The following is a 22,062-nucleotide window of genomic DNA, read 5'->3' as shown; positions in this document are numbered from 1 at the left end:
TTAGATCCAAAAGGCATTTGACTGTGGGTTTGATGGTAAAGATAGTTAGAATCACTTTGGCAAAGTAGTCACTTAACCTCTAAGCCTTAAAGAGCTTATACGTGGAAAATAATAGGACCTAGCTTTGAGGCTCATTTCGAAAATCCAATGAAGTAAGGAACTATTAAAGGGCTTTATCCCTTTATTTTTGCTATTCTACATTCACTTGTGGCAGTGTCCTCTCTGTTTGCAGAGGAAATCTAGAGAGCCTAGAAATGTCTGACCTGTTGCTCCATCTTCCCAAAATGCAACCAGGAAGTACTTTGTAACCCTTAAAAAGCTATAACCATGGGGATCTATATTAACGAAACCTGGAAAGCTTAGATTCTACCCGAATGACCTTAAGATAAGTCCTTGTTCTTGGTTTCCTTCTTTACACATGGTTTCTGTAAATCTAGGATCCTGTGGGAAATGAGCTAGTCATAGGTTGGGTATGGTAAAAATGATTTAGCAAGATTTCCATTCTGATGCCAAACACATTTCTCCTTTATTTCTGAAGATGGGGGCAATTACAGCCAAGACATAAAAATCTTCCATGTGTTGGAGAGAGATTTTCACTTCGATCACTAGCGTATAGCTCCTGAACAACAACTCAATGTCTAAAACTTTTTCTGGGGCCTTTGAAACATGATGTTTTATAAATGGGTAGAACCAGGAAGCAGCCCACTTCCAAAACCAAATAGAACTTCAACCTTTTGCCAAGGAAATCCTTTTACCTCTAGAGAAAATAATGATTTCCTTGGCAAAAGTTGGGCATTCCATTGACTCTTAAAAAAATACAACCTTTTCTGAAGTGAATGGGAAATATTCACAGAGAGGAACATGCAGGGTCAGGCCCAGGGGGAAATAACTTTCCAACGAAATAATAAAATAATGCCTTCAGTTTTGGGGGTTTTAAAAAATGTGTATATACAGTAACACCTCATTTGTTCAGAGGTCACCAATCTGGCAACCTCAACCACTTGGAACCCATCCAAGGACAGGAAACAAGGAAACAACACAAAGGCTCTGAGTTGTCACCAGAGGTGTTATAAATCCATGTCCTAAAATTCATGCTTTTTGCTCAAAGAAGAACCTTGTTCACCTCATTCAGTGCCTTCTTTCTCTTATTTTACACATGATTCTGAGAATCTGGGTTCAGAAGAAAGTTAGGAGATCAATAGTTACATTCCTTTTTAGCAGAAAGAGATCTGGCTTCTGCCAAAAGAACTGCAGATTCGCAGGACTGTGCCATGAATGTGTTCTGGTTCCTGAAATCCTCATCTACATCCTCCCTCTGTTCTAGTAGTCTATTGTATACTGCAGCACCAAACAAGTGTCTATTTCTCTGATCATTGCTAGTCAGCCAAATACTTGCTATCATGCTCGTATCTACAATTTGCTTTCTGGCTTTCCTTGTATCAATGCATCATTTTAAATAGATGATATTAATCCAACATTATCTTTAGTCATCCTGTCTCTTTTGGTGAGATGTCCCTTTCAAAAGACATAATCCTAACTCTGAGGTACCACTACATACCTCTCAGATTGACTAAGATGACAGGAAAAGTTAATGGACAGAGGGAAAATTTTGGACACTAATGCATTGTTGGTGGAGTTGTGAAAGGATCCAACTTTAAAATCTCTTGGGATATAAGCAGTGTTTCTACTGGGCTTATATCCCAAGAGATCTTAAAGAAGGGAAAGGGACCACATGTGCAAGAGTGTTTGTGGCAGCCCTCTTTGTAGTGGCAAGAAACTGGAAATTGAATGGATGCCCATCAGCTGGAGAACAGATGAATTTTGGTATATGATATGTTATGGAATACTATTTTTCTATAAGAAACGATCAGCAAGATGATTTCACAGAAGCCTGCAGAGATAGACATGAACTGATGCTAAGTGAAATGAGCAGAATCAAGAGATCATTGTACACAGATTTCATATAATCACAAGATTACTTGATGATCAGCTGTGACAAATAAGCTGATTCAAGACAATCCCAACAGACTTGTGATGGAAAGAAAAAATATAGAAAGTGAAAGTGGATCAAAGCATATTTTTATTCTTTTTTGTTTTTGTTTTTGTTTTCTTTCTCCCCCCCTCCCCCGCCTTAATCTGCTTTTTCTTACACAGCATGATAAATGAAAATATATTTAGAAGAATTAATCACGTTTAGCCTATCGTGGATTGCTTGCTGTCTAGGGAAGACATGGAAAGAGAAAATGGAAATCAAGAAAAAATTTGGAATGCAAGGTTTTGCAAAGCTGTATGTTGAAAACTACGCATGTACTTGGGGGGGGGAAAAGCTATTGTAAAAGGCACAATCTTATTATACAATTTATCTGACTATCTTAATGGGTCACTATTTTTTTAATGAATGGGGGAAAAACATTTGGAATCATAATATAAACAAAATCAAGTTATTCCTCTTAGTATTAGCTGAACCATAGTGAAGGTGCCATTGAGGACCAAATCTGATATGGATAAGAAACAATAAGTGTTGGTTGAATGACTTAATGTTGAAAGAAGTATTTTCAGGTCATTTTAAGACAATGTACAAAAAGAAAAGGCCCTGGAAAGCTTTTCATCTATGTATTGATGTGTTCATTTGTCCAGAACAGATTCCTGTCATATGATGTCTCCTTCTGTAACTATTTCAAAGTCTTTTTGTCTAGATTTCTCCATGATGTAACTTCTCCCCAGGAGTGAGTTACTGGAGTAGATGATCCATGTAGAGTTTTTATGTTAGGCAATGGAAGGAAAGTCATTAGCTTTTTTATTTTTAATTGCTTTTTAGACTGTATTTAAAATTGCTCTTTGAGAGAGTGGTAACAAGTTCTGGATTTCTTGCTATGCAAATATTCAAAAAAAAGCACTGAAGCATAATGGATACAAGGTTGGTCTTCAAGTCTAGAAAAGCTGGATTTGTCTTTCCTCTAGCATATAATAACTGGATAACACTGGACAGATAGGAGCCCTTCAATATGTCAGTGACAGATAAATGATAGCTGCATCTGTAGAATAAGTTTTTACTTCCCGCACTTAGGAAATCCCAAGTTCAGACTTTTTCCATTTCTCCCAAATAAACGTGTTATGGGATCCTAAGTATAGGAGATGGATAAAATGAGCAATCTGTAGTTTTTTGTTCTCTTAATGCCACAAGCTATTAATATTGGGAAAGTCATTTTGTCCAACTTCCCACTTACTAATGATGCTGGGCAATCATCCAGTCACTACTCATGGACCTCCAGTGGAATAGGAACCAGGCCCATTCCTGCAATGTCCTCTTCTGCCATGGCCCAACTTTTTATTAAGGAGCTTTCCTCATAATCAAAAGAAATTTGTATCTTTTGTATCTTCCCCCAAAGGGTTTTACTCTTGACTAGAGAACTAATTCCTTCTTTAAGAACTTCTTTTAATCTTGGACTGTTTCAGTTCTATCCTCTCTTTTGAAATGGTGCATTATTACTAACAGAATTAAAGTATATATTTATGCATTTGAAACAGATCATCTTAAAGCTCAAGAGAAGAATGCCATGAATATCCCTTTGGATCGATCAAATGCTTTATTCTCTATTTTTGAAATATCAATCTGCTGGTTTTACATGTGACTCTAAGAACATAAAACTAAGTTCACACATAAGTTGATAAGGTTTTTCATGGGTCTAGACCAACTCATATATAAAAAAATGGTTTGATTTGAGTACAGGGAGACTATGGATTTTCTAGTAGATGGCAAAGGAGCTTAAACATGGAAGAACAATAAGAAGGCTGTTATAGCTGTGATTCACTAAGCCATTAATGATCATTCAAAAAAAAAAAAGTGACCTATTAAGACATAAATAAATTGAATGGCTGTTGAATTCAAAACCTACCTATAATTGCCTGGACTGTGAACATCAGTTTTGATAGAGTTGACAGCATATTCTGGCCTGTAGGTCCCGCACCATACCTAGGAACACAAATAGAACATAGCATGAAAATCAGGATCCCTTAAGAAGATTCTGGCATATTTATTTAGATTTCAAGTAGATAGGCAGATAGATGGAGAACCATTCCCAGGATTCCTAAAGCAACAATCAACAAATAATTTTTAAAAAAGGAGAGAAGGTAATCACTATCTAGCCTTAACCTCATGGGGACAGCAGCTTCATGCTTTGAAGGATGGTCGAATTAGCTGCTGCCACAGTGACTGAATCCTTATCTGACATTAGGCTTCTTAGGAAATCTCAATTGCAAAGAGTTTCCTCTCTGGCCATTAAGAATTTGTACACAGTACCTGAGCATAGTTCAAGAAGAACAGCTGCTTGTGGTCGAGGTCAAGTCCAGGCAGTAACTTCTCTTTCCCATTCTTTTTCACATAATTCTGATAAGCCTATGTAGTGAATTGACAGAAATAATGTTAGCAAATTTTTACTAACAGCTCAAATTTATGTAGTGTTTAAATTTCACATTTAAAAAAAAAAGAGTATTCTAGAGTGTGGGTTTAAACAATTAAAGTTGAAGAATATCAAAACAGTTATTTTCTCCCTTATATTTTCTTTCTCTGAGGCAATTGGGGTCAAGTGACTTTGCCAGGGTCACACAGCTAGGAAGTACTAAGTGTCTGAGACACTGAGACTAAGTGTCTGTTTGAACTCAGGTCCTCCTGACTTCAGGACTGGTACTCTATCCATTGTGCCACCTAATTGCCCCCATATTTTTGAAAAAGTTTTTCATTTTCAAAATATATTAACATTCACCCTTGTAGAAACTTGAGTTCCAAATTTTCCTCCCTCCTTTCTCTCCATATATATATATAGATATATCTATATATATCTATATATATATATATATCTATATATATCTATATATATCTATATATATCTATATATATATATATATATATATATCTACACACACATACATACACACACACATATATATAATATATATAAATATTATATATAAATATATACATGCATCTCCACTGTAATCAATAACTAACATTTGCTAATTATCAGTTACATATAGGAATGTGTGGTAGGCGGTAACAATACAGAGCCTACACTCTATCCTCAAGGGGTTGAAAGTCTACCTTAAACTGGACCTGTGCTTTTTCAGTAATCAAGGTCCAGCCATCCACTGAGTCACTCATCTGACTCAAATAGTCTTAGAAACTTCTTATATAGATTAAGTGTCTTGTCTGGGATCACAGTCAGGTCTATCTGTCTGATTTTTATACCTCCTCCCGTTTTATTTTTATTTTTGAAAATCATTAATTTATCAAGAATAAATAAGATAAAAGAGGCAAAAAAACTAATAGATTTCACAGGTCTACTCTTAGTAAATAGACTTATGAAAATCAAATAAGACTTGAAATGCTTTCTAATGGCTTAAAAACAAGAATTTTCAAGGAAAAATGAAACAAAAAATAGTAAATATACTTATCTAAATCAAATATACTCGAAATGTTTTCTAATGGCCTTAAACACAAGAATTTTCAAGAATGAAATGAAACCAAAACTAATTTTTTTAGGAAGAATTGACTATAAATGATTATATTTATTTAAATATAAAATTTTAATATTTTATAATTTAAATACTTTTAAATGATAAAATTTTAATAAAATTTAAATAATTTATATTATATTATTATTCTTTAAAATTTTATATATATTATATATAAATTTTTTATTTGAAGGCAAGTTCTTTAAAAGAAAAAAAAAAAATGTTGGGCACATTATTTTCTGTTCCCTGTATTTTTTTTCTGAATTAACAGAAAGAAAATGAATGCCACTTACTCTGTATGCTTGTCCAAGACCTCCGTTGTCAGCAATGTTTTCGCCCAGAGTGCTGATTCCATTAAGCTGTCCAAAAAAAAAAAAAAAAAATCAAACACACCCGTAAATGTATTAAGTTTCAAAAAAAAAAATTATCAAGAACTTTTAACAAGTGAAGAGAATTTAGCACGCAGGTGCTCGTGACATACATGTTGGCCACCTGCTAGGTCCCACGAAAAGTTTCCGTATTGGTATACCATACATTGAGACAGGTCTTTGAAATTTTTGGCAGATTCTTGACTCCACCAATCAATGAGATCCCCATCCTTGTTGAAGTTTCTACCTGGAAAAAGAAAAGGAGAGTGATTATAACAGTGATTTTGCATTTCAATGTGTAAAAAGATGATTAAGAAAACACAGAATCAAATAGAAGTGACTAAAATTCTTTCTCTAAGCAGAAGTGGCAAGAAATGAAATTTTATGTATCTTTATCAGAAATGGGTTTCGGCTCATTTATGATTTCTCATCTTGAATTTCTAACATCTAAACTTCTGTCCCATTAGGTTGCTACATTAATAGTGTCTAATCATACCTATCCCATGCTTAAAACACATTACTGCCCAATTCCTTCTAGAATTAAACACCAATTCTTTGTTGAGATTGGAAGTCCTTTTCATTTGGGCTCCAGCCCATCTTTCTTCACTGATCTCACATTAGCCCTCTTATAAAAAAACCTCTTTGTTTTAGTCAAACCAATCAGCTCCATTGTTCTCTGTATATGACATTTCAGGTCCAGTTTCTTCACCTTTATCCAAGGTGACCTTTTATTATGAGGCACACTTCTTTCCATCTACTTCATCCAGTTGTTCAGGTGCCACTTCCTACAAATGGCCTTCTCAGCCCCTCTGCCTCATTCTTTGGGAATTAACCCTTCTCTCCCATTCTTTGACTTTGAGAATTATTTTTTTTTTATTTTTATCTGCGCTTAAGTTGTTTTCCTCTAGTGGAATATAAGCTTTCCAAATTTTTATCTTTTGTCTTGAAAGCACAAGACCCTGAAAGATCCAAATCTCTGCTCTTGTTCCATTATAACCAACAATTCCAAAATTAGCAGAGACCAGTCTGGATTCTAACCCATACACAGTTTTTTTTTAAATCTCTCGAGTATTGCTGCATGCTTATAGCTTGTCCTAATCATCAAGCCACACTAATTTTTCCTCTTTCTTCTCACAGGATTAGCCATCTTTCTCTCAAATTTTGACACTTTATTTTCTGTTTTATGTTGCTTCAAGTATAAAAACCTTATTTGCCTAATGAGGCTGTCAATTCTTTAATGTTGCTTCTTGTATAATCCCCCATAGTCCCCTGAACTATGTCAAGCACAGGGTAGATCTTCAATAAATACTTGTTGAAATCACTCCCTTGTTTCCTTTCCTACCTTTTTATAATTTTACATGTGAGCACTGGTTCCTTTCTGTAGGCTTTCTTGGTGAATTGGTCCTGTCTCATCCTTTGCTTATCCTATGCTTAGGTAAAATCCCAAATTAATGTCTCTAGCTCAGATACCTCAGCTGAGCTCCACATTTCCCACTATCCTGAAGGCAACTCTCAGCCCACTTAGACCTTAGTTCCCATAAAATCAGAGAGCTCTTCCAGCCTAAATAGAACAACAGTGTTCAACATTCTGATACTAGTAACTTCATATGATATAGATGGCCTTATGGATCTTGCATCATATTGTGTTTTATTCCATCCCATCCATTACATAACCATTGTGTAGGTTCTGAAGCTACAAAGACAAAAGCAAAAATTCCTGCCCTCGAGAAGCTTATATTCTACTTGGGGAAATAATGGATATATTAAAGAATAAATGAAAATAATTGAGAAGGGCAGCAAAAACAAAAGCAAAAATTTCTTGCCCTCAAGGAACTTACATTCTACCTGGGGAAATAGCAGATATAAAGAATAAGTACAAAATAATTGAGTGGGTACAGCAGGGAGAAACTGAATGAATAGTTGGGGAAATAGGAAAGGAAACACGAGCGAGTCTTGAAAGAAACAAGGAATGACATAAGACAGAGAGGAAAATGGAGAACTTAAGGTCACAAAAAGACTGAGGGTCTGAGGAAGAACCAGAGAGCCATAACGGAGAGTACCTGAGAGGGAGAAATATAGAATGAAGTCGTCCTGGAAAGCAGGCATGAGCTCCGAAATACTTTAAAATGACTTTATATTTTATCTTAGAAGCTCCAGGGAACCACTGCAGCTTACTGAGTGTGGGGGTGACAGGCCAGGTCTGTACTTTAGGGGTATCGACTTGGGAGTTATGCAGAGAACAGATATGGAGGCAGGGAAATCTATTTGAAATTATCATAGTGGTGTAGGTGTGGATGTGTAAGGAGAGAGAAGGGGTGTGTGTGTGTGTGTGTGTGTGTGTGTGTGTGTGTGTAAGTGTGTAAAACTGACACTTAGAATCTTGGAAAATGATTGTATATGTGAAGTGAAAAAGAGGGAAGAGAAATTTTAATGTTGGTTATTTTAGGAGAAAGTGAACAAAATTGTGATGGACTCACCATTGTCATCAAAACCATGGGTGATTTCGTGTCCTATAACCATGCCGATGCCGCCATAATTCAAGGAGTTGGGCTGGTTTGCACTGAAGAAGGGAGGCTGCAGGATGCCAGCTGGGAAAACTACAAAGATAGAAGGTTAAGATGTAAAATCTTGCCTTGTTGCATGAACCACAGGTCCGAAGGCACTCTGCCTCCTAAGGTACTTTTCTGGAAGAACAGGCGCCGACATAGTGTTCTAATTAATAATCAGGGAGAAGACTGGCCCTTCATAAGTTAGAGGACCTGAATCTTAATTCTACTATTTGCTACCTGTGTAATTGTGAACAAATCTCTCTTCTTCTCTGGACATCAATTCCTTTGGGTATAAAATAAGGGGAACAGGCTACTTGAAATAAGTCACTTTGAGATCACTAGACTCCATAAACAGACAGTCTTTGTGGAGGGGCATTTACTGCCCAAGTGACTACCAACAAGTCAAAGTTAGTGTCCCCTACCTCTCCTTCAGGGAATGTGAGGAGGGAAAGTGATTGAAGCTACTCTTAAACCTAGTATTCCTCTTTTGTTGTTTTATCGGCATCTTCTTGCTACATTTGAATGCATCATTAGCTTAGAGGCTACAGTAACACAAGCAATCCAAGTGCACTAGATCTGGTTTCTATAAGGAAAGTTCAACTCTGTGGGCAGTCTTGGTCTTGCCAGAAAAGCTAACAGGAGTTCTGGGAGCAACGAGCCATCTTGTTCTGACCTGGGTTCCACAGGGAGTAAACAACTTTCCTCCTTGGCTCTTCTTGGTGGCCAAGAATATTGCTTTGCATCCCAGTAGCATGCCTCCTGTCAGTTACCATTACTAGTCTGTCCTAGGCCTAACAGAGTACCTTTGACCACTGACCTTTGCAGTGTGAACTCTACCTGGCCTTCAAAGGTCTCTGGCCACGATCTCTTGAATCTATAGTTTAATAACCAGTAGCACGCTCAAGAACAGCCACGTGTAATCTTAAAAGCCTTTATTATACCTACTCACATAATGCCCTGACTGATGCCCTGACTTGTTGGTTCCCTAGTGAACACCTGGTCAGAAGACTCACTACCAAAATCCTTACCTCTTTTGGCTACCCATCTTGGCTTGGCCACCCAGGTTAGGGAGCCAGGGTAAAGAGCGCCAGGTTAAAGAGAACAACTGCTGTCTGCAGTGGGCTTATAAAGGGCCTGTGAGGTCACACACACAGCCAATCAGCCCATTATGAAGCTATCTCAATGTGGTCAAGATCCCACCTACAAGGCAGTCCTAATATCCAGAGATTACTTCCGGGGAGGGGGGCCACTCAAAATCTCCGATGCGCTGTGGCGCCACCCATTTAAAGGGCTCTTACAATTGATAAAGTTGGGAAACTGGGTACAATTCTTACCTCTAACACATACTAGTTGTTTCACCCTTGGCAAGTCCGCTATAAGCTTCCCTTCCTGGCTCCACTCCAAGATCTTGGGGTTCAAAACAGGTGCAAATCTGCACTGCCAGAGGGAGCTTCATCAGAAGCTTCCCTGCAAGGAATCCCCCTTCCAACCTCTATTCCTATTCTGAACATATATCCCATTAGAATAAAAACTTCTTGAGGGTAGGTTCCATTTTGTATTTCCATGCTCAGCATGGCACCAGGAAAATAATAGACATTTCATAAAAGCTTACTGGTAGATGAATTCCTGTATCCACTCCCCTTAACTGAGCTTGCTTCAATTCAGCATATTAAATATAGAAAAAACAAATCCATGAATTGCCTACTATGTGCCAGACATTGTGCTAAGAGTTGGGAATACAAAGAGGCAATCTTAACAATTTTCTTCTCAGTAGAAGGCTCTCACTTAAGCCCTGGGTGAGATTCGAAGCATACATGAGCTCTAGTCCCTGACCTCATCAAATTTCTGTAAGGATCCTATCACCTTTATCTTCCCCCCAGGTTTTGGGGCCATCTGTGATTCTATCAATGTAAGAAGCTTCAGGTAAAAACTTTCCTCTAGCATTATAGCTCAGCTGAGGCATTGAGAGATTAATTGACTTGCCCAGAGAAACACAGCCAGTGCCTTATGGCAGACACTTGGTCTTTTATGAATCCAAGGCCAGCTCTCTCCACTAGACAGCAGGCTGCGTCTCAACACATACATAATAAACAATAAAATGTAAAATGAATACCTGACAAGTCTATGAGAGAAGTGCTGTATAACTTTAGAGAGGTTGGGAAAAAGGTCATTACCGACAGTTTGGGGGATCACTGATGGTTTCCTAGGGGAAGTAACGTTGCAACTGACTTTTCAGGATGAATATGAATTCAAGAGGGTTGGGGGAAGATATTATAAACACAGTTTAAGAGCAAGAGCAATGTACATCCAGAGGCAATAAAATGATATAGCTGTGTCTGGTGGAGCAGAGTATAGAAGGGAACAGACAAGATTGAGTGTGGAGTTAATGGCATTTACTGCCAGGACCAGGGGATTCCTTTCTTTCCCTTCTTCTTTTATTGCTTGCCAAGTACTTGGATTGCCATTCATGGAGTCAGGTTAACCCCTTATTTTAGATTGAGTTTAGATTTTAGCAACTGTGTTCCAGCTGGACTTTTTCTCCAGGAGTGATTAGATGTTGCCTCTTATTTTTTGGATGATGCCTTTGGAAAATGTACTTTTGCCTGATCTTGTGAATTTGCTTGGGCATCCCCATTTCTATCTATCCTGGGAGTATCCTATACTTAGCTGTACTAGCATTATCCTGTGCCTAGAGCTAAAATTGTGTATATATTCATTCATGCATATGATAAAACTAGTAGATTTGGGGAGTGGGAAATAATAAAAAACTGAGTAACTGCCAAATGCAAAACACTTAGTCTCTGGACTGAATCTTATTTGGGGTAATAAGTCAGGGGTATCAGAGTCCAGTGAAACAGGGGTCTTTAATCTTTCTTGAGTCATGGATCCTTTTAGCAGTTTGGCAAAATCTAGGAACCTTTATCAGAATGACTTTATTTTTATTTTTGCTTTTCCCATACCGTTTTAATTTTTCCAATTGTAGTTTTCATTACAACATGGAGTTCCAATTTTTTTTTCTCCCTTCTCTCCTTCCTCCCCAACAAAGCAAGCAATCTGATGTTATTGTGAAAGAAGAATTGGAACAAGAACAACAATAACAAATGGAACAACAGTAATTTTGATTTGCATTCAGATTCCATGTATTTTTCCCTTTGGATGGCATTTTCCATGATGAGACAAAATGATTTTAAATGCATAAAATAAATGGAAAAACAATTATATTGAAAGTTATTAAAATATTAAAAACAACAATAACTAAGGTCATGGATCACAGGTTAAGAACATCAGTGATTAGGGTTATTAACATTACAAGTGATTTCAAAGAAATAAAGTAAAAATTCACCCTGTAAGCACAAATTCTAATTGAGATACAGAATTAATATGCATGTAAAGGTCAGGTTGTAAAATCAAACGTGATAAGAAAATATAAACTACACATGATAAAGGTCTATTTTTAGACTAACACTAAAAATAGCTCTTATTAATATAAATTCTCAGAGCAGACCTATGAGGTTAAGAACATAAGCAGTGCTACTTTCACTCTTACAGATGATAAAACTGAGGTTGGGAGATGAATGACAGTAGTTCTTTCAGCTATTTAAAATTATTCAAAAATATAATAGATTAAAAAATATCTTCAGGAAATGGCATTATTTTTCCCATTTCACAGACTTGCTCAACAATTGAGGCTGTATTTAAACTCGGATCTTGCTGACTTTGTAGCTGAAGAAACCAGCCTAAAATTTTATTGATCTTGCTGGTCAGTTTTTTAAAGACTTTTTATGAGACCACTTGGGGTTTTCTTGACAAAGACAATGGAGTAGTTTGCCATTCCCTTCTTCACCTCATTTTATAAGTGAGGAAATTGAGGCAGAGAGGGTAAAGTGACTTCCTCAAGGTCACACAATGAATGTCTGAGATTACATTTAAAATCAGGTCTTCTGGACTCCAGGACCAATCTACTGCACCACCTACCAGCCCCTTCCATGTCTATTACATGTCAGCATGTAACTCCAATTCTATGTTTTAATTATAAATCAATGTTCCTTTCATCATTTCTCTTCCCACCTAAATTATATGGGCTTGAATAAGAAGTTTGAGCTAATGGCACTTTACCAAAGAGTCCATGGTCCCCTCTAATGAAAAGGACCTTGAATCTTCCTCATCTTCCTCAGATTTGAGATATCTTCTTAAAGATATGACTAGACAAGATGTCTAGTCATTTTGGTATAGCTATACCAAATACAGAATAATTCCACTGATTCACATGTGATACATAAGATAAAAAATCTCTTTCTCTCCCTCTCTCCATCTATCCATCCAACCATCTGTCTTTCTAGCTTTCTCTCTCTTCTCTTTATCCCTGTTCCCCTCCTTTTTATCTGTTTCTCTCCATGTCTCTGTCTCTTTCTCTCAGTCTCTTTGTCTCTCTGTTTCTCTCCCTTTTCCTTTCTCCCAAGTCATTGGGGTCAGTATGAGTTTTCAACATCACATGAAGAGTTACAATCCCTAAAACTAGCCTTAGGAATTACTGAAGGAAAAAAAAAATCCTGTTTATAAGGTTATGGTCTAATGGAGTTGAAGAATTATTTCTGTAGAGGTTGAAGTCTTCCTTCCCTATGTAGTCCATTGACTATGGAGTTAACCAAACTATCCACATAATTCAGTTTATTGAGTATCAAATGCATATACTTTCCAGTAAGCCAAAAGAAATCAATTTCTTCAGTTTGGATATCATATTTGGAGTTTTCAGATGATCTCATTTTTTAAAACAAAACAAAACAAAATGTCACTCAAAGTTTCCAGGGAAAAAGAAAGTATCCCTTTTCCAAAGAAAACAGCCCCAAAATTATAGAACCAAAAGAGGTGAGCACTTAGGGTAGGGTCCTGAATGCATGAGTAGAACCAGATGGAGAAAAAGTAATTCTCCTGTCTCTCTCTGTTTCTCTCTCTCTCTTGTGTGTGTGTGTGTGTGTGTGTGTGTGTGTGTGTGTGTGTGTGTGTGTGTGTGTATCAGCAGGGTTACAAGTGGTTGAAGTAAGGAATATCTCCATACAAGATGGATGGGCTACTCCTTAGATTTGGCAGGAGTAAATGGTTATAAGCTATCAAAGTCAGGGGCATAAGATGGTCAGCCTACATTGGACAAATGATATGATTCAAAGAATTTTATGGAAAATTTTCCATGAATTACCTGTCACAAGAGTGAGTATGTTATTGCCTAATTGCCTTTGAACTACTGCTATTATACTATCTCACAAGAGATTTCAGAAGAATATTTTGTTTTTGGGGTTCTGATTGAGATTTGCTTTTTTCTTTTTTCAAGCAGTATTGCAAAAAAAAAAAAAAAAAAAAAAGTAAATTTCAAAAAAGATTGGTTTATTCTTTGAATGGGTTTATAGTCACTAGCATGTTCATGATATGACACATAGTAGGAGCTTCATAAAATCCCACTGATGGATTGGGTGAGTAGACATTTACATTTGTTTTTTCATTATTTAAAAAAATGCCTTGAGTTGTTTCCTACAATCTCAACATTTCAACATAGGAGACAATAGATTTTACTGGTAATAAATATAGCCATGCTCAGTTATCTTTTAGAATCAGAAATAACAAAAAAAAAAAACATTTTAAATTTTTCTTTGGATATTTACACATACTGTTCAGGAACCATAACATTTCCAAGTGGAGAAGCACATTCTAAACCTCAAAGCTATATATAAACAAAAATTATTATTATGGCTCTTATAAAAATGGGAATGATGGTGATTATTATCCTAGCAAACAAACAAATCAATAGAGACACCCTGCCTTCTCCTTTTACTGTGCACTTCTTAGCTGGAAATTCAGTATGAAAGGCCCCAAGATGTGACTGATTGGAGGCAAATCATTTGTGCTCTCCCTCTGGCCCTACTCAGAAAGCATAAATCACACTAACTTTAATCAGGAAATTGGATTGAGAATTTTTTTTAAAGCCAAATGATTATTGAAAGAAACAGAAAGTCAAGTGTTGGAATCAAGAATACATAAAACAATGTCATGGCTAAAATCCAATGGAAACAATATTGGATCTTCTTGTTTAATTTTCTATTCACAAGTCTATGGTTGTCTGGATGACTTTGCTATTAGATAGACTTCACACAGTGACCTGAACTCATTCAAATGGAAACCATGTTTGTACATAATATAAATATTTAATGAAATAAGTCCCCCATCCATGGGTGTCTCAGGGAAGTGAATAGTTCCATCACTTTCAACAAAGGTTACTGCTGATAAGAAACAGAATGATTATTATTTGAATAGTTTGAAGTAAGGAAAGTATTGGTTCTATGTTCTTGTTTTGTCAGAATCTGCTTTATGATATGATGCTAAAGGTCATGAGCTTGGTATTATGAGAGTTGTCAATTCAGCAAATATTAAGTAAATGGTACATGCACGGCATCGTGTAGGACAGAAATTAAATATTGAAATTGAGCTGAACTCCATCAGCTGTTCCTTTCTTATTTGGGGGAATAGAATAAAAGAATTAGAGAATCATTGGATTAAAATGAACCTTAGAAGTCATCCAGTTTAGTCATGGAGTAGTAAAAAAAAGGATCCTGGATGGGTAGATTTTGAATCTTGGCTTTTACATTCCCTGCAATGTCTCAATTTTGTACAATGAGAAAATAGGTAGACTTCTGAGGTTCCTTTCATTTAAAAAAACTATTAATTTAGAAATTTAGAATCAGCATGAGAAGACTATCTATCATTTCTTAAGATCCATGGAAAAAATTGACAGACTACAATTAAAACAAAAAACCAACTTTTGCATGCACCAAGAATTATTCTTTCTGCTGATATCTAGTTAGGGAAAATTGATATTTTGCCATCCATAATTAGGTCTGAGGAATCTTAAACTCACAAGCCTTCATAGCTGCAATTGTTCTTTGGGATCTCAGTCCTTTCATTTTACAGATGAGTAAACTGAGGCTCACAAATGTGAGTTGACTTGCTGTGAATCAGAGTAGATAAAAGAGCTCAAAACTAGGTGAAAAGATTTAGGGCTGGAAAGGTCCTCAAGGCTCTCATTTTCAGATAAGGAAAAAGGACAAAGGAAAAAAAATTTTTCCAAGATCTTCCTCTCACATAGTCACCATCTTTGTTTAGTTCTGGACTACCAAATAGCCTCTAAATTGGGTTTTCTGAATAATGTTTCTAACCACTTCTCCTCGCATATTTTGTTCCACACAGCTGACAAAGTAATCTTCCTAAAGCACAAACTTAACCATATCTATTCTCTATATAAATGATAGCTCCCTATTACTTCCAGAATCTCATATCCATTTTTTGGCACTTTGCAAGTAAGGACACTCAAGCAAAAGATGCAAAGTGCTGTCAATCAGTTATGTCCAAATCTTCACAATGTGGTCCTAATATCTTTATTATTCCATCTTATTCCTTTTTTTATGACCTTTGAACTGTTCCTCACATATAGCCCTCGATCTTTAATATCTGTACCTTTGCACTGGAATGATTATTCATGAACAGAATACATTGTCCTTATCTCACCTTTAAAGAATTCCTGGTTTCCTTCAAAACTCAGTTTGAATGCCATTTCTTACATATAACCTTCCCTGACTACAGCCATCCCCTGCCTTCAATCCCTAAATGCTAGTGTTTTCCTTTCCAAAAAGGTCTTTGTAATTGTGTGCATTTATACAAATATCTATATGATATATACATTTGTGTGTGTGTGTTTGTGTGTGTGTGTGTGTAAAATTTACAAGGATATATACATACAGATAGATACCAATACACATTTGTATACATCCATATATACCACCTCTGATTTACCAAGGGTATAACATTCTGAGCAACTTTCTCTAGGAAAAGCTTTAAGGTTACAACTTACAGAGAAAGGCTCCAAATGAGGAGAGACCAGAATGACAGCTGTGGTAAGACACATTCAGACACCTCCAGAGCTTAACAGCACCAACAAGCCCTGAATACTGGCAGAGCCACGTGGTGAAGGTTTAGCCTTGCAAAGTGATCATCACCAAGGGGGCCCTTTTTCTACATTCAAATGTGTGAAATGATATGTGGCCCATTTATTAAAGAGAAGGCAAGCTCCTTCTCCCACACTCTGCACTCAGTTAAAATCCACCCATTACATAAACTGTTCTTATGAAATGTTCTATCAAGGCTGATCATTAACTAGCAAGTCCCTGCTGCTTTAATTATACCCTGAGATGCCACAGTTCAGGCACAAGATAAGATTTTATAGTTCATATTAAATAGTAGTGATCAAACTCGAGCCTCACAAATGATGATTACCACTCCATTTCTGCTGTTGCTGAAGCTCTGAAAACCACTTCTCATTTGTGCTGAATGTTTTCCAGGGTCCCTTAGGACCTTCACTGTTATCAACTCAAGTATCTACAGAGGTCATTCTTTAGCCATGAGCTGCTTCTGGAAAGAATACTGGGCTTGGGTTCAGATTCTGGCTCTGCTGATTATTTGTGACTTGGGCAAATTTCCAAATTAGGGACCTAAAGAGTAAAAGGTAAGGACACTGGAAGTACAAACCCAAAGTGTAGTCAGTCAGTTATGTCCAAAGCTTCATGACACCTTTGGGATTTTCTAAATTGAGGCAAACAGAGTATGACTTGCCCACAGTCAAACAGTTACTAAGTTTCTAAGGCTGGATTTAAGTTCTTTATTGTACATTTTCCTGGCACTCTGTGCCCTATGGTACCACCTAGTCATGTACAGTTACTCAGCTGTAAAGTGAGGTCCAGGTTCAGGCACTCTGAACTATTACTACTGTTCCACTTTGCCTGAACCAGTTCTGGGCCAGAGGAATGGAAATTTTGTTGTCATTATCCAAGATAACCATAATTTAGTTAATTAATGAGGCTTGCTTAATTAAACAAAACCACTAGATTTTGTCTATATATCAACATACATACACATATACCCTCTTCTACAAGAAAGAAAGAAAACATTGGGCTTTTCTAAGGTCATTCCCATTCTTCATTCTCTTGTCCTAGAATCAGCTTCCTTTCTAGAAAATAATTCCTTTGCATTCATACATGCCATCACTCTGGTTACCTGATTAGAGAGTGTCAGGAACTTTAAAAATAAATTTTATGGATTTTTGATTTTTTCCCAAATCTATCCCTCTCACTTCCCCTACCTAGAAAATCTTGTTCTATATCAAAGAAAATGATGGGGGAAATAAAATAGTTCTGCAAAATGAATAAACACAAAAGAACCTGTCAATACATGCAATATTCTGCGCCCATTGTCCCTCACCTCTGTAAACAAGGATACCTGCTTTCATCTTTTCTTTGTAACTTTATTTATAGGGTTGACATTATTTTTAAAAAATGGTCTTTTCCATCAAAACTGATGTTTCAGAGTCCTTTCTTAAAGATAATTGGTATATAGAAAGATATCAAAGCAAAGATTTTTAGGCAAATAGGTTCTCCTCTTCTTCCTCCTTCCCTCTCCTCTCCTCATTTTCTTGTTCATAAAAAGGTTTGTGGATGACTTATAATTAACGGGGTTCCCTCCCACCCTTAAAATTATCTTGAGCCCACTACAGAGAGTCAGTGATAGAGTCATTTCCAAAGTCTTTACACAGGCCGTACCTGATATCTAGAATACATTGCCTCTTTATCTTGGACTTTTAGAAATTTTAGCTTTCTTAAAAATTGAGCTCAAACAGCCTCTCCCTTCAAAAAGTGGCTTTTCCTTATCACCAAGCACATAGCTGTTCTCCCCACAAATTACTTCTGCATTTACTATTGTGTCTAAATGAGAATGTCAATCAACAGACATTTATTAACAGACTGGATCAGGTATTGTTTTGGGAGACAGAAACACAAAGGTGGAAACAGTTCTGATCTTCAGGAAGCTTCCTAGCCAGGGGGAACCAGATGCTCATATATAGATATGTTGAAACTGTATACAAATTCTATTTTCTGGGGAAGGCTATAGGCTCCTATAGGTTAGGTTCAGTAATATCCCTATGATCTAACACAGTGCTTGGCATATAGTTGGTGCTCAATAAATGCTTGTGAATAGGCAGATAAGCGATTTGAGGAAGTTTGAACAAGATAGCTAAACTGCTGACAATTTTTCTTTTAAAAAGTCAGTGTAGGTTGACCAATTTTTCCATCTTTACTACGAGATAAATGCCCCTGAATTCTTCTGTCTTTATGTCTCTCTTAGACCTAACACATCTTTAGGCTGAACTGTTGCAACCCCAAGGCTGCTGTCAAGGAAAATGACTGAAATTTCAGAGGTTTTCTGTTATTTTTAGTCAAGACAATCTCCACTTAAGATTTCAGAAGCTACCAAAAGAAGTAGAAAGAAAAATGTCAAAGACCTTCCCCTTGCCTGACATGCTTTCCTCTGAACAGCTTTCCGAAGCAGTCAAGAATCTGCAAAAAGCCCACGATTCTATCTTTATCCTATATTTCCACTGGGAAAGATCAGTTTGACTGGGGTAAGAGAAGGTCTGCATGCATCTCTGCAAAGATTCTTCAAGCTCCTGTTAATTCAGGGACTAATTCATCACTGTGAATGTTCAAGGCCCCTTCTATTTCTTCTTGATTTTGATCTTTTCTGTTTTTTTTCCCCTGGGATCTGTTTTATTTCACATAAAGTATGTTTTACATGATTATACATGTATAACACATCAAACTTTTTATTGTCTCAGGAAAGAGGGGAGAAAATTTTGCAACTCAAAACTTAAAAAAAAAAAATCAAAAATCATTTTAAAATGTAATTAGGAATATAATTAACAGAATAACTTGTTTTTCCCCTTTCTAACAGTTCCCAATACCTTTTGAGACTCAATAGTCATACATGTGACATGTTTTTCCTAAGAGTAATATAAGTAACTGTAAGGTTAGGTACTATCATTATTTGCATAAAAAGAACCTTAAAGAGGTTAAAGGCCTTCTGGAAACCCTCTTTACTCCAGTGCTTTTCCTCTGTTCACTATTCCCTATTTATCCCATATATAGTTTGCTTTGTACATATCTGTTTGTTTGTTTTCCAGGAATGGAAAGATCCCAGGTATAGAAAACTGATCTGCACTGAGAACTTTGCTCTGTACTCTTGTCTAGAGTAAGAAAGAATCCAAAACAAACAGCAACAACAACAACAAAAAACAAAAACAAAAAAAGAGAGAGAGAGAAATAAGAAAAGACCCTAATTTCAGGGAGCTATGCAAAACACTTTTTGTTCATTTGACCTTCACAAAAATCATTTGGGGGATGGGAGAAAAAAAAGTACTATTATCCTCATTTTCAAGGAAATTGAAGCAAATAGAAGTGACACACAGTTACTAAATGCCCAGTGATGGATTTGAACTCAGGTCTTCTTGAATCCAGACCTAGCACCTATCCACTTAACCATGAACCTATCTAAGGGGCCCTTAGGAGACTGTTTCATTAGCTAGGAAAAGGAGATAAAGGAAACAGTGAAAATGATCCTGGAAAGGTGGGTCATAGGTCAGTCATCAAGGGCTGTCCAACTGAGGAGTTTCTATTTTGGCAGGAAAGAACCACAGAAGTTTCTGATCTGAAAGTAAAAGTGATCAGACTTGGATTACTGGAAGATTTTTCAGCAGTTTGATTGTTATGACAGAGTTAGGTCAAGTTCCACAGATCTGCTCAGGTAGGAGACCCATTGCTCTGATGATATTCACACATGCATCGTGTGTAAACACACAATATGTATATGTCACTTATATGACTTGTAATTCTCTCAAACTCAGCAGAGACAGCTCCTGGATATTCATAAGGGGATCAGAGGTGCTGCAATACCAGTTAAGTTGGCTCTTGGGACTAGAACCTTCTTTAAGGAAGTTTCGATCTAGTATTGAAATAGTCTTAAGAGTAAATGTAACTTGAAGGAAACAATTAAAAGAATATCCCAGTAAGGAGAGACTCCAAATTAAGTCTAATGATCGCTACCACTTATAAAGACAGCACCTTAAAGGATGTGGGTGCAAATCCTGCCTTTGAACCTGACTAACCAAAGACAAGTCTAAAATTTCTTACCTATAAAATTAAGGATTTAGATGACATCATCTCTAACAATTCCTTCTGGCTCTAAATTGATGATACTATGAATGTTAGCTTTGCCACTTTTAAGCACCATAGTATAGTAAAGTAAACGGCTCATACTGAGTCCCCATTTAAACCAAAGATGTGGAAGAGTGGTTGCATCCTGGGTAATTTCTAAAAGACTACAAGGTTTAGGAGATTGGCTGATGGGCTTCAGTGGAGCCAGTTCCCAACATGGTTTAGTCCCAAGTCTCCCCAAATAACAAGGTTGAATCAGTAGAAAGCAAAGAAAATACTGTGCAACATTCACTTTCAAGAAATATTATCAGTGTTTCTTTTAGATCTGTTTGTGGAGATAGTAGCAAGGATGTGGGAAAGAAAAAGTCACAGACATGGAAAAAAGCTATCACCTGGTAATAAAAGAAAGACTTACCAATCTGGTTTCTGCCCGAAGAATAAAAAGCATTGACTACAGCTGCCCCACTTATCCACCTGTTTAAAAAAAAAAAGAAAAACTTATTACACATGCTGCTATATTACCTTTCCTGGGACTCTTGTCCCAACAGACACACAGATGTAGACATAAAGATATAAAAGCTTATAAACATATATCTAGGGGAAAAAAGCCAAAAAAAAAAAAAAAAAAGCCAAAAAAAACCCCACATGTATACATGTTCAAATAAAACTTAAAATTAGCCTAACATTTTGAAGGCACCCTTTCTATCTTCATCTCTCCACAATGACTTCAGTCCCATAGAAGTTCTGGAAACAGCCATTCATGGAAAAAGTTCCTGGGCTTTTTGTGGGCTTAAAGTGCTTCCTGGAGCTGCAAAAGTTTAAAGTGCCTTGTTTAAGGGTCTTAAGATGCAGCTAGAACTTAGTTCTAGTCCTCTCTGCCCAGCTATCTCAATAAAATGGCACTCCCTGAAGCTCTAGCTCTACTTTCATTATATGGGGGAGTGATTAGCAAGAGAAAACAAAGCTTTCAAATGAGTTCTCTTGGTTTCTTGGAAAAACCAGTCCCTTGTGACTATTGTACCCATGATGACATAAAGAGTCTTCTCCAAAGCTACAATACTTAGCCCTTCTCTTTATTGGTCAGTTGCCACCATTTTTCATGATGTTGGTTAAGTACTAAAAGAGACTTTAGTAGATGACATAAGAGCAAAGTGATTCAAATGATAAGTTTCTGCTGCCTTATGCTCTGGATCCAAAGGATTGACATTGGCTGTTTTTTTGTTTGTTTGTTTGTTTTTTGTTTTTTAAATAAAAATATTTCATTGGTTCCTTTTGTTTCCATACCACAATAATTTCTAGTGTTCCCCATTCAAAACCCACAACTGAACTCTCCCTTGTAACAGGAAAACAGATAATCAAAACCAAATAATGAAGAGACAATGCTTGCTATGTTTTTCACTCAAAGTTATACCACAGGAGGATTGTGGATCTAGGGATGAGGAAACTAATCCTGCTTCTTTCAGTGGATAGAAATGTCTTTCCTAATCTATGTCTAAATTTAGTGTAAGAACACGGTCCTTCAGGAGGTGACATCTGAGATGTTTTTGTGAA

At 36.6% G+C, this 22,062-nt stretch overlaps 1 protein-coding gene across 1 annotated transcript in view; it reads right to left on the bottom strand.

Annotated features, from left to right (window-relative positions):
* Positions 1–22,062, bottom strand: part of MME (membrane metalloendopeptidase) — a 113,391-nt gene that overhangs the window by 3,375 nt on the left and 87,954 nt on the right. The window contains exons 17-22 of the mRNA XM_074298045.1: positions 20,927–20,985; positions 8,357–8,476; positions 5,993–6,126; positions 5,805–5,870; positions 4,301–4,396; positions 3,897–3,973 (exon numbers count right to left, since the gene is read on the bottom strand). Coding sequence (XP_074154146.1) covers positions 3,897–3,973; positions 4,301–4,396; positions 5,805–5,870; positions 5,993–6,126; positions 8,357–8,476; positions 20,927–20,985 — 552 coding nt within the window. The remainder of the gene's footprint in view (positions 1–3,896; positions 3,974–4,300; positions 4,397–5,804; positions 5,871–5,992; positions 6,127–8,356; positions 8,477–20,926; positions 20,986–22,062) is intronic.

This window comes from Sminthopsis crassicaudata, chromosome 3 (genome assembly GCF_048593235.1).
Source record: "Sminthopsis crassicaudata isolate SCR6 chromosome 3, ASM4859323v1, whole genome shotgun sequence".
Classification (NCBI taxonomy): Eukaryota; Metazoa; Chordata; class Mammalia; order Dasyuromorphia; family Dasyuridae; genus Sminthopsis; species Sminthopsis crassicaudata.
Note: the sequence above shows the minus strand (reverse complement) of the source record. Positions and strands in the feature narration are given on the sequence as shown.